Here is a 13559-nt window from a genome sequence, read left to right on the forward strand (position 1 = left end):
GAAACACTTGTTCTCCTCACTGTTTTGCATTAGTTCATGTGCCAGTCAAACCTGGCACACGAGTGCATGCCCATTATATACGCAACCGCCTTTAACTCCTCTTTTTTTTTGTTTATTTTCTCCACAAGAAAAAAGGGGCAAAACGGTATAATCAAGTAGAAGAAAAAAAACTAATTTTGAAGTTAACCTTGAGCAGAAATGCTGACAGCCTCTCATACGCGTCATCTGCCTCTATGGTTTCCAGGGCAACCTCGTCTCCATGAACAACGTGGCTTGGCTAAGATACGTTCAAGGACCTCGCTGGTGTTATGTTTCAGTCAGAAAGGGCGAACTCAATTAAACAAGGCCATGATTAAATAATTTTAATTAAAAAGCCAGATTCTTGCTCTGCAAAATAATAATGACAATAAATAATAATAATAATAAAAAAGTAATGATATGAGCTGTATCCAGACAGAGTGCCTCTTTCCCCCCTTAACTATCGCAGCTCCACTGGAGGTGCTTGTGTTGCAGCAGTTTGCTGGGCATGTGGTGTCATTACGGTACACACGAACACACCGAGATCCACACAGTACAGTCACTAATTGGCTCATTGAACCCTCGTCTCACCCGCTTCCCATGTGTGCCCAATTTGTCTCGTTTAATAGCTACAGGAGCTGCAGAGTTGAGACAAAGCTGTCTGTATTCCTTTTATTTATCACTGGAGGTAAGCACACAAAGGCTGCAAAACGGCAGCCCAGTTTTGATAAGGAAGACAGCGAACAAAGTGCACCCCCCAAGCCCCAAAAGCTGCGCCGCACAACTATTGTTTATGAAGCGGAGCAGATGAAAACAAGTTTGAGTCCGGGGGGAGGAGGAGTGTACACTAAAGGATGCTACTGTGGCATGTCAGCGCACACTAACTACAACTCTCTCTCTCTCTCTCACATACACACATGCTTGTAATAAAATTTTACTTCAAAGGAGCTCGGAAACTGCTTGGCCGATGGTGTTCAGAGGAGGAGAATACAGCCCGAGATAGTAAATCAAAGAATGTCATCCTTTATTCTTTGTATAGAGAGGAGATTCGATTCATTTCCCATCTCGTATCTCATGCTGCTGCTCCAGGTGAAGTCTTTTAATGCAAGACTGGCTCTAAACGTTCGGGTTGAAATGTCCACTTCACCCTCCACTCTCATTTCCCCCTTCATCACATCACGGTGTTTTGACCGATCATCACTCCCTTTCTGCGTTTCCCAATCTCTCCTGATCACGTCCCGTCTAATCGCCTGACACCGACATGAATATGCAGCGGCCTCACCTGTGGGTTCGTGCATATTTATGAGGCCTAAATTAAGTGCGAACACTAGAGGTGCTGGTGGGGTATCCGCCTAACATTTTGGCTCTTTTTTAAACATGGTCTAATATGCACTTAATGACCACTGAGCTGACATCCTATCCACTGGGCCGCGGATATGTAACGCTTCCACTTAGTTAAAAGGAGGCCAGAGTGGAGAAAAGACAGGGAGAAAAGAGACATAAAGAGATGAGAGGGATGAATAAAAGTAGAAAAAGGTAGACACAGGGAGAGGGATGAGGTTCTTTAAAGGAGACATGATGGGAGAAAAGTAGGGAGAGTTAAGGGATATATCACCGAAACTGAAACGGATATTCACGAGCGTCTACCAACAGCGAGCTGAGGAGTGAGAGAGTGTGCAGAGAGGGGGGGGAAGAGAGCCTGGAAAAGATGAGAGAGATGTAAAAGACAGAAAGTGAGAACATGCTCCTGGAGGGATTTTGGGAAAGCAGCAGGCAGTCTCTCCAGCTCCACTCCAGAGGACTTATAGTCTTAATGGCTGCCTGCTCCGCCTTTAGCGTTAGCATTAGCACAGCCACTGGCTAATCCACGGCCAGGACCCCGAGCATGTCAGGACTGAGGGCTTTAGACACGCCCTGATCCCCTGCAGAACGGCTTACTTTGGCTTGCTGCTCCTTGCAAACCTCTGCAACTACGCACACACAAAACTGTGCACACCACTGGACCTCCGTCACAGGGAGCACAGATCAGAGCACATGCTCGTCAGAGGGCGACGAGGGTTCCCCTGACTGAAAAGTGTCTCCTCTGCTGAACCGGGAGCCTAATTTCCATGCTAATGACTGCGATGTATCTATGATCCCATTGTGTCAGTGGGATATTAGCGCTCCTCATTCCTCCCCCTTTCCAACTCCCACTACAATATCATTAAGACCGGGCTAATTATGGCGATCTGTGCGCGAACCGGCAGCCTTAAACACACCAAAGACAAAAGCCACACACACACACATGCAACCTCCACTCCTCCATCTCTACCATCGAACACACTGATGCACTGACTGCACTTTTCCCTACTTCCTGCCTGTCTGTCTGAGAGAGTGAGTGATCGCTGGACGCCGGTTGGCCCAACGGGGAAAACGGATGCACAAGAGAGGGGTGAGACAGGAGGTCAGGGCAGGGGAACTCTGGGAGATTAATGGCCCTAAAAGAAGCTGGCACGGAGGGGGAGAGCATAAAGACATATCAGATCGAGCCGTGTGTGTGTTTGAAAGAGGGGGTCTGTCAATAAGCATAAAACACATTATGCTCATTAAACCACAGAGAACAGTGGTCATTCAGTTAGTGCAGGCTAGAGGCTGCTTGCTTCTGTGTATTCAGGAGCCGGCACTGCCGAGCCTCTCCTGCTCTGCTCTCTACTATTAGCCGCTGATTTACATGGGGAGCAGCAGCACTGTAGCTAGCTCTGAGTTACGACTTCAATTACAGCAGCAGCAGGACACGTGCACGCGCGTGCCGTGCACGCGCGTGCCGTGCACACGCGCGCACACACACACACAGGTGCTTAAGAGAGACGCAGCACAGAGAATCTCATTGTGTCTTCAGATTGGGCTGGACAAGGAAATGAGGCCCAGATTGAATTGGATTTGACAGAAATATGTGCCTGTGTTCTCGCATCAGAGAGAGAGAGAGAGAGCGTCGGGGTTTGCCCTTGTGAGGAAGAAGAAGACACAGGGAAGGAGCCTGACCTTGAATGTCTGAAACAGGCGTGATTAATCAAAAAATCTTTCACGAAATTATTTTCTGTTTCAGTGCGCCCCTCAAAGGCTCTTCATTCATCACCCATTACGACCCCGTGTGTTCATGTGCGCGTGCAGCAGACAAAAACGCAGCGAGTGCACTCTGTTTTTTTGTATATGCATGTACACTAACTGTATAAATAGGAGGGACGGGGCATGTCTGCAACACACAGAGTGCTGCCTCAGGTGAGCTTGTGGGCAAACCCGAACTATATCCGGCTGCAGCCGAAAAAACAGGGCGCAGAAAAGATTTACAACCCCGACACGAACAATAACACTGTGATAAAGGCGCTATTGTGTGCAAACAAGCACGGCTGCCATATCCCTATTATTTATGAAACACGGACAATGGTGAAGAAGCTATTTGATGAAAAATGTAAACATAATGGAGAGAATTATGAGGGGGAGGAGGAGGAGAGAGGCAGGGAATTATAAAATATTGAAAAATCACAAGAGTGAGAGAGGAGCTGGGGGCGTGCGAGGAGGGAAACATGCAGCTAAGTGAGAGTGAAGGGGAAAGAAGACATTAAAAGAGACTTATGGGGAAGAGCGAGAACAAAATGTAGAAAAGACAGCGTTGGAGCGGGAGCGAGAGAAAAGGAGGACGTGAGGGGCGATAGGACGGGCCTTAATGAAGATAGGCAGCTCCTATCCCTGCGCTGATAAGCAGGAATCTCCAATCGCCGCGGCGACGCCAACGCTATCAATAACGGCTGGGTGGCAAGTACTTCGCTGGCATGAAAGGAGAGCACATGCGGCATCTGCTTGTGCCAGCCCATATTAAATGGGAAGATACCCTCAAGAGCTATCAGAGAGAGACGGCGAGAGCATATGAGGCAGGACAAGATAAAGTAGGAGAAAGTAGGAGGCATATATCCTCTAATTCAAAGAGAGAGAGTGCAAAACAAGAGAGGGGGATAAGAATAACCAAAAAAAAAAAAAGGCATCCATCCCTGCGTCGTGATGTTTGATCATGTGAGCGAAAGGTAGCCAGGCATGCGTAGGTGTGTGAGGATGAGATGAGGAGAAACTCTAAGTGGGACACCCCACCTTCCCCTCCCCTCCATCATCACCACCATCATTCTAGCTCAGCCAATAACCAGACGGTCTTAATATCCCACTCCTCATGCCAGACACACGCGCACAAAATGTGCACGTGCACACACTCGAATGATGAGAAAAATGTCTTGAACTCCCCAAACCATCATTAATCTAAACTCCGGTTCCATTAGGGAGATTCAGCATAATTAGTTTTGCGTGTTTTCTCTCTCTGTGTGTGCGTGTGTGTGTGGTGGAGAAATGATGAGTGTGTGTTTGAGTTATGAGAAGATGATATTAGATTGTGTTGTAGAGACTGAGGCTTCCCTGGTGATCTTCCATGCTGAACATGTGTTTGCCATTATTGCGTTTCAGACGGAGAGACAAAGAGAAAACTCAATCAGGTGAAATCTAATATTATTGCCGCCACCACTGTATGTGGAATTGTATACTACCGCATGTTTATGTTGTTTTTGTGTGCGTTTGTGGGGATCCTCTGCTGTGAGGGATGATATTGAATCGTGTTCTAGCATAAGATAATTACACTTGAGCTCTGGGAGGTAACCCCCCCCCCCTCCAGTGTGTATACACTGCATGTTTGTGTGTACATGATGGTGTTTGTGCATGAAGTCTGTGGTGGATAATTCCAGCACCAGGCTGCCCTCGCAACGAACATAAAAATACTGTATGCGTGTAGATGTAGTGGTGAACTCCTCTAATATGACCCGTGGGACTTGGACACAGACATGCAGGCAGTGTGCTGCTAATGCAATCTGGAACAGGAAGTAGGCCTGGGCTGGGCTGCAGGCACCTCGCTCGTCTGAGGGAACGCTGCGCTGACCGGCCGAGTGCTTCTGTGTGGGTTCGGTCCTGCTTTTATCTGCGTCCAACATCCGACAACTTCGCTTCTGCTAATCTGGGATGCACGGATGTTGGATCAAGGGGCGCTATTTCTGATGCTACTTTTCACTCTCCGCTTTTGAAGTCCTCCAATAATTTAATGAGGAGCCGTACCTTCAGCGAACCTCCTCGTGTTAAGGCACACGCATGCACGTCTTTTCTTCTGAATACAACATGGTGGCGTAATGGACCGTCAGAAAGCTGAGGGGAAAGGGTTCTGCTGTTGAGTCGCCGGGTATGAGGAGCGAGGTATAATATGCACAGTAAGCACATGGAAGCTCTCAGAGGAACGTCACAATAAACACGGCTGCAGCGGCATTCATGCAAGACATGCACACAAGTATGTATGTATGTATGTATGTGCACACGTAATGCTGGCGAGGCAGCTTATGCATATTGAGCAGGTACCTCTGGAAGCACGACTTAAAGCCTCTCAATTATGAATCTGGTCAGATGCCGTGTTTGCTCACACCTCATTACACACACACTCCCCTTTATCCCACTTCTTCTTTGAGAAGAGGGGAGCTGAAAATGCCAGCCACTTATTTAGCCATGAGTGGTTAACATTTAGGAAAACAGAGAGGAAAAAAGCAGATGGGGAAGAGAGGCGTGGGGCAGAGAGGGAGCGAGAGAGAGAGAGAGAGAGAGACGTCCTACATGCTGACAAATGAATCATCAGGCTAAATGAAGGTCTGAATGGTGCACAGCTGAAAAAAAAAAAGGAATAACACAGAAGGTGGAGGAGACGAACGCAGCATGACCGGGACCGAACCGAGATAAAGGAATTACTCACTCGCCCTCCCCTGCGAGATAGTGCCCTTACACGCAGAATGATGGCACCGTTATGGTTACTGATTGGCTCTTGGCCGGCAACTGATCACATCGTCACGGTTACTGATGGCATTACCAAGGTAACTGATCACTTTGTCATGGAGACGCTGCTAGAGACGGGAGTGGGAGGAGGAGAACCGGTGTGTATTCCCCTGCAAAATGTGTGTGCCCTTTTTCGGGTTAAGGATAAACAACGTAAACTGCACACAGGAGGGGGAAAAGGTAAACGAGCATTCAGGGTGATAAGTCGATTTCCAAATAACTCCTGAAGGGCCACGGGGACCCTCTGTGTGTTCTGCGTGAATGGTTAAGGTCAGAGCACAGTCAGTCAAGCAAGCAAGTAAGAGCAATGTCTCTGAACTGGGGGTGCTTCTGTGTGTGTGTGTTTACATCATTCATGTGTTTCTGTATCAATAGCAGCGGGGATTGAGAGACTATCTATACCGTACTTGTGACTACATTCCACCGCCTCACTTTTAAAGTGTTATTGATCACCACCGCAGTCTCAACTCAATACGGCGTCTTACTTATCCCCACCTGAACATGGAAGGCGAAGCTCTCGCACATCTCTATTCATACTCACGGTCACAAATAGAACGTTACCGGAAAAAAACATTTCAGAAGTTGAAAACCTTCCTCTCGTTCCTCCCACGCACCTTGCTCATATTTCCTCCCGCCAAATCCAACAAATCCGGACCCCATTGGCACTTCAGCTACCATAATGCTTTGCTGGACCGCTTTGAAAGCCAGACTACATTGGTGGAGGTTTTTTATTTTTTTTTTGTCTTTTATCAGCGGGATGAATATTTGCCTCAGGCACATTCACCTGAATAAATGAAGCATCATACTGTTGAGGCACACCAGGCTGGGCTAAATTGGGCCAGTGTGAGTGTGTGTGTGTGTGTGTGTGTGTGTGTGTTTGTGTCCGCTTGTGTTTGTTGTTTCGTGTTCAGCCACTAATTGGGCTGTGTCTGAATGGGTTTTTCTCTGCGTATGTGTGTGAGCGCAGAGGGCCAATGAGGGGCGGTGTAGACAGTTTAATGCCTCCGCTGAGGAAAAGAAAGGTTCAAGGACAGATCGCTCACTCTCTTTATCCCACTCTCTCACTCTCTCTGTCTCCGTCCTTTGCTTCCCTTCTCTTTTCTACCTCTTTCACTCAGTTTTCTCTCGCTTCCTGTTGGATGTTTAGCAATCCATTCACTGCGCTCCATTAGGAGACTCCACCCTGCCCTGCACACACACACACACACATGTCCACACACACTCCAATTAGTGTCTAAACCAGAGACTAAGAGCAATTAGAGCAGGCAGACATCCTCTAAGCTCTGCTGAATTCACTAGATGTGTATGTGTGTGTGTCTCAATCGGTGTTTATCCCTGTTTGTGTGCTGGTCTGTGTCCGTTCCAATTAGGTGTGTGTGTGTGTCTGCCTGGCAAGCAGCCATGCAGCTTTACCTGGCTGTAGGACGCTGATGCCGAGCAGGTTTGAAGTGCGGTTGGCCACTCTGCTCCAGCTGTTGTCGTAGTTCCTCCTCCACAGGACGGCGGTGCACTGGTACTTGCCCGCCTCGCGGCGCCCCGCCCGGGTCACCGACAACCGGAAGTTGGTGTTGGAGTGGGAGCGGTCCACCGTGGTGCGGGTGCCCAGCCCCAGCAGCTGCTCGCCCCACTGCAGCGTGCCCTCGCGGGTGAAAGTCACCAGGTCCTTGAACTCGCCCTGATCCTCGTCGCCGACTTCTGCGCTGGCCGGCATGAAGCGCCAGGTGACGGAGGTGGGCACGCGGGGGTTGTGGCGAGGCTTCACCAGGCACAGGAGGTCAAAGGAGTCTCCGAAGGTGACGGACGGCGTCCGCGACGAGGCCGACACCATGAAGGAGGACTCTAGAAAGCGGAAGAAGAGAATGTTAGGAAGTGTTTGACTAATGATGAACCCTTCAAACAGAGTACCGCTGATTGCATGTAACAGCACAACACAGCCTGGGTGTGTGATTGAGTCTGTTCTCCGAAAGCTCAAAGCTCAGCGAATGATGTGGGGATTCATAATCAGTTCCAGGAAGGAACTTTCCTTTTAAGCATAGCTACAGAGAGGAACAAAGCCCCCTGCTGGAACAAATACAGACAGTATTTACTTAAAGTGCACTGACTCTCAACATGCATTTTTCCTCTATCATTAAGCGCCGAAAGACAACGATTTAGCTTATGCATGTGTGTGCATGTGCCACCGTGTGCAAGTATGAGTTTGAGCGCTTGACTGTGTGAGCGCGCCTCAAAATTAATGGGTGATGCAACAAAGAAAAAACCCAGGGGAGAGATTTCCTCTAAGCGCCGATGTTCGATCTACGCCCAACTCCTTGCCAAGTCTAAACTATCCTCATTAAACTAAAAACGTTCACCCAAGTCCATATGTTACTGCCAAGATACATCTACACCAGGGAGCGAGGGAGTCAAGAGAGAGAGACAGACTCCACGGACCTTTAACAACCCGGCCCTGCTGTGCCTATTTCAGGGCATTTCAATGAATGTGAGTGATTGAATATGAGAGATGGTCATACGAGGGAGGTGGAATGTGTTTGATGAAGTCTGATTTCTGCCAGATCTGATCATTCATTTCCTTGAGACTTTGCAGATTTTCTCCATTATGTTCTTGTCAACAGCCACGTCGCTTTCCCCCGCTGTCCCTCACCCTCTCTCTCCCCCCTCTGACAGCCATCACCCCCGGTGTCCTTCAGGGTGTGTAATCGATGGCTCTCTGTCCAGACTTGGGACGGCCGCCTGGGGACATAATTCTCTAATAGACAATAACTCTCCCCTCTCACTCTATATCTCTCATCTCCCTTCTTCCATCCATCCGTTCGCCTCACTGTCTGCCTGCCTCTGTGACAGAAAAGAGGATTTCACGCCGATCCATTTTTCCCCATACAACTCCTCTATCTTTTTGTTTGTGTGAATAAACATGAATGCGTTTGTTTCGTTCACTGTACAAAGTGCTAGTGGCTGAGTGGGGGACTACTATACATTGGTGTGTGTGTGTGTGCGTATATAGGCTTCTCACTTGCACACACCAGACACCCCGAGGGCCCCTTAAGCCAATCAGCTGGAAACAAGACTCTCTACCGAACATATTTGTCTTCACTGTGGCAACAGAAACACAAGTCTCCCAGAAGACATCCCTCTCCCATCCCCTCCAGGTCCTGTTAGCGAGCACAGCGAGTCTATGATCTAAATTAAGATACAGTGACCATATACAGTAAAATATCTTGAGCTTCAAGTCTGTAGAGCAGTACGCTCAGAGGACGGGTCAGTGTGTGAAGCAAAGGAAACTGGAGCACAAGTTTTTTAATTCATTAGGTTTAAGGACTAAAGAAATAAGGCAGAAGTAGCAGAAGATAAGAAAGTTGAAACAAAAAAGTTCTCTATCTGCATGGCAGGTTTAGGTCCAATAACACTGAAGTTGGAAGTTAAAGTGAGAAAAACGAGCACCGAAATCGGAGACGCGGTGAAACGCACACGTTGACCGTCACACAACAGCGCACATTTAGAAAAATCCTTTGATCAACAAGCATGGAGGAGACGTTCGAGGAGCGTAGCCGAAGAGACACGAGCAGCTTCGGACTCCTATTTCCCGATTTGCATAATGCGTCCCTTGTTCCTCAAACTAATGTTTCTGTTGTTGTCCGAACTTAACAAATGGCCACTTAAAAACCGACATCTCTTCTCTGCAGCACCGCTGTGTGCTGCTGCAGGGAGTTAATCCGTTGGTTGTGTGTGTGTGCGTGTGTGTACAGTATATGTGTGTATTGAGCTCCTGGTCTGCCAGCTCCTCACTGCTCCGCTCCAGTGGCTTCCTCAGCCTGTACCGAGGATGTTCAGCTTAACTCAGCACTGACAGAGGAGACCCACAGACTGTGAAACACATTGCCACTGCATTTCCATTCTAATAATTCTGGCTAATCCATATTGGTGTGTGTGCGCCTATGACGGGTGTCACGGAAGCACTGCTCTTGATGTGTGGCAGGTGGTGTGAGTGTGTGTGTTTGTTATAATAGCTCTTTCCCCTGAGCGGTGCATGAATAAACCATGGTGTATTCTACTTTGTGGACTGCGTGTTCTGCCTGTGCCGTTCATCAGTCTTTAGCAAATCACAAACCATATGCCTCTCTCTGATTTAGTGTGCATGTGTGCAGACACACTGTCTCGTAAGAGGGTTTACACACAGGAAGGTATTTTCTTTACTTGCGTTCACATATTAATGTGTAGAAAACATCAGCTGACAGATGTAGTACACTCTTTGCGGTTAAATCTGAACCTTGAGTGGAAATAATATTATGGCAGGATAAACAGTACGGTCCATATGATCAAGGAAACCTGTGACAAGCTCAGCGGCTGCTCATCTTAAACATACAGGCTTAGCATGTGAAGGCTGATTAACACTTACTTACACAGCATGAGAACCGGTGAACCTGGGGATCTACACATAACATAATGTAGTCTGATATCTAATGGATCCCTTTTATCCATATAGCCTATTTTAGTTACTGAGTCATGTTTTGTAGCACCTCTAAACTTTTAGCAGAGACAAAGGGCACGCAGTCATGTCAGGATACTGAATTAGAAAATCATATATGTTTGTCGATTTGTTTTCACATTTGAACCACAACAGAATAATGCATTCACAAGCACATGAACAGAAGCTGTTAAAATTATTTTTTATCAGATATGATTTAAAGTGGCAGCAGGCCGAATGTTTTTGGCATCATTGGGCAAAATAAATCCATAATAACCTTTCAGCATATTGTGATTCAAGTGTTCTGAGAGAAAACTAGACTTCTGAACCTCCTCATGGCTCTGTTTTCAGGATTTCAAAAATCTAGCCCGTGATGGGAGACTTTGGCCAATCACAGGTCATTTCAGAGAAAGAGAGCATTCCTATTGGTTGTTCATTCAACAGAGGCAGCTGTCAAATAACTCGCAAACTTCGATCAAAATGCACTACAAGATGTTTCTAAAAATATTTTATGTGATAAATAGGCATTACAGTAACAGAATATTGATTTATATTTGATCAGCGCTGCCTAGTTTGACCGTTTGATCGGAGTTTGCGAGTGATTGACAGCTGCTCAGAGACAGCAAGGCTTCAGCTTAGCTCTGATTGGTTGTTTTCCTTCGGTCTGTGGAATCTTGCAGATGTCATTAGGAGCACCGGAGGACACAGAGGAACATGATTTTTTTCAGATTACCTGTCTCATGCACTACTGTCAGGATATAGTGACTGTTTTATAAAAATTACTTTTTTTTAAAAATAATTTTGCCCCAATCTTGCCTACTGCTGCTTTAAAAAGGTAAAATTGTATTTCTAATGTGTTTTGCTCTGGCCAGCAGGGGGGGCTGCACCCTCCTCCCCACAATGTGCCTCACTGAATATACACTATATTGAGGTTAGATTAGGTCGCAGTAACTTACCAACAGTCTTGACAGTGACTGTCTTGGTAGCTGACTTCTCTCCTATCTTCTCCCAGTTCAGCTCTGGTTCAGTGCCGGTCTGAAGCCACTCGGTGGCTGTGCAGCGGTACTGTCCCTCATCCCCAGGTAAGGCGTTATACAGGGACAGAGAGAACGTGTCGGCCCGCACCTTCTCCACGCGGATCTCCCCATAGCTGGAGCGCTCTCTGTAGGACGGGCTGTGCCATACGGCGCCTTCCCGATCGACGGAGGCCACCTCCAGGGCCGGTCCAGTCACCTCCTTGTCTATCCACTGCCAGGCGACAGACAGGGGGCCCGTGGTGGAGTAGACCGCGCACGTCAACTGGATCACATCTCCCTCAAGGACCTCCGAAGAGTTGCTGGACAATGACACGGTGATGTTGCTCTCTAAGAGAGGGAAGACAGAAAAGAAAGGGAGACGTGGAGGTCAGCTTGAATAGCGGTGGGACACATGAAAGAAAAAGTTCCTCAAAATCTCAACTCCTTCCCAGAGACAACAAGAATCACACTTTGTGTGTTAAAACATTCAGAGAGTACAGGAGGCCAGGGGCGATAAAACGAGCCCGGTCCCGGGAGTGCAGTATCACACAATCCTGTGCCGAGTTTTCGGATGCTTGTGTGTGTGTGTGTGTGTGTGTGTGTGTGTGTGTGTGTGTGTGTGTGTGTGTGTGTGTGTGTGTGTGTGTGTGTGTGTGTGTGTGTGTGCGCATGCAAAAGCGCGTGTGAGAGCGCGGTTTTGTAACTGGCCTCGGGCACATCAGAGTGACAGCCCGGGAGGAGGCCCTGCTGAGTTAGTGTGGGTTGAGATTCTCTTTCTGAACCCTGTGTGGCTTGTTGACCAAGTCCACACGGGCACAGAAAAGATCACAGCGGCACTTCAGAAGAAGAGGAGGATAAAAGTCTTTACTGTGCTCTTCTCCTCTGTTTTTCTGCCTCATCTCGACTCTCATCACTTCAGCGTCCATCAAACATCATGGAGCTCTGGTTGACCCAAAAGCTCTTTTAGCCCTGCGGGGCCACAGTGCAGCTATCTCTTGGGCGTGTGGCTTAAGGTTTCACACTTCTTTTTTTTTTTTTTTTTTTTCATTTCTGCCCCTCAGGCCAAGCTCTGCTGCTTCCCTCTCAGCTCGTCGGCCCTCCTAATAAGCACGGGCTCTCTGTGAATATATGGAATAAACTGGCTTCTTACTTCCATCACGCTCAAATGAACAAAAGGAAAAAAGCCTTCCTCTTCCTCTTCCTTTCTTTCATTGAAACAGCTTTTCCACACTTAAGAACATATTGTATGCTATCACTTTTTGACATGAAGAGGGGGTTGTTAGACAGTTATAGATACATACATCCTCCTTCCTATAACACTGTCTGTTTTCTGGACAGCTTTGCTTTTCTCTAACGTTCCCTTTCTTTTTAATTTTCACAATTCCCCCACCAGCTCCTTCTTCTTTTTTTTTTTCAACTGCAGTATGCTTTTCCTCTCTATAACAGTATATCCCCTCTCTTTTTTCCACTACCTTTGCACTTGTCCTTTCTCACCTGTATGACAGATTCAGTGTGGCATGTAAGCTCTCCCCCCTTCTCTCATTGCAAAGGTAAACTCATCCATCAACTCTGATTTGTCACAAGTGTTTACCTCTGTTTTTCCCTCGCTGTCACCTCGGCCTGCCTCTGACTCATCAACTCTAACCCCTGTCGCACCTTATTACCGACTCTCACCCAATTCCCCCAATTAGAGTGATGAAGCACATCTTGAAATGGTGTGCGAGTGTGAGAACGCCGGCGTGAGAGGACGGTTTGTGCATCAAATACATGCCTGCCTGACTACTTCTGCTGTATTTCATGGAAGTTCTCCTCCAATAACCACAGCCATTATCCTGTGTAAACCCTATAAACATCCTTTATGGGGCATTAAGGTCTTTTGTTGGAAAAACAAAACCTCCCATACAGAGAGGCTCCCTGGAGACCGCTGCAGGCTCGGGGCCATTGTTTTGGGCTGATTTAGCAGGGGGTGCGGAGCGGTCAGGATAAGGTGGCTGCTGGCTGCTTGAGAGGAGATACTTCTCTCTGGTTATTATGTTTTATTATTGCTGGTAGCAGCTGGCTCCACACACACTGTTCCAGTCCTTTGAGACATGGAGGTACAGAGAGGAAGAGAGAGGGGATGAAGCAGAAGCAACCTGGTGGAATGGGGCATTTTTCTGCTGCCATTGAGATGAAGAAAA

General features: G+C 47.6%; 1 protein-coding gene across 2 annotated transcripts in view; it reads right to left on the reverse strand.

Moving 5' to 3' along the window:
• Nucleotides 1-13559, reverse strand: part of igsf3 (immunoglobulin superfamily, member 3) — an 82425-nt gene that overhangs the window by 11985 nt on the left and 56881 nt on the right. For both annotated transcript variants that reach the window (XM_074659125.1, XM_074659124.1), the window contains exons 6-7: nucleotides 11320-11727; nucleotides 7315-7740 (exon numbers count right to left, since the gene is read on the reverse strand). In XM_074659125.1, coding sequence (XP_074515226.1) covers nucleotides 7315-7740; nucleotides 11320-11727 — 834 coding nt within the window. The remainder of the gene's footprint in view (nucleotides 1-7314; nucleotides 7741-11319; nucleotides 11728-13559) is intronic.

The sequence above is a fragment of the Sebastes fasciatus genome, chromosome 14 (assembly GCF_043250625.1).
Source record: "Sebastes fasciatus isolate fSebFas1 chromosome 14, fSebFas1.pri, whole genome shotgun sequence".
NCBI lineage: Eukaryota > Metazoa > Chordata > Actinopteri > Perciformes > Sebastidae > Sebastes > Sebastes fasciatus.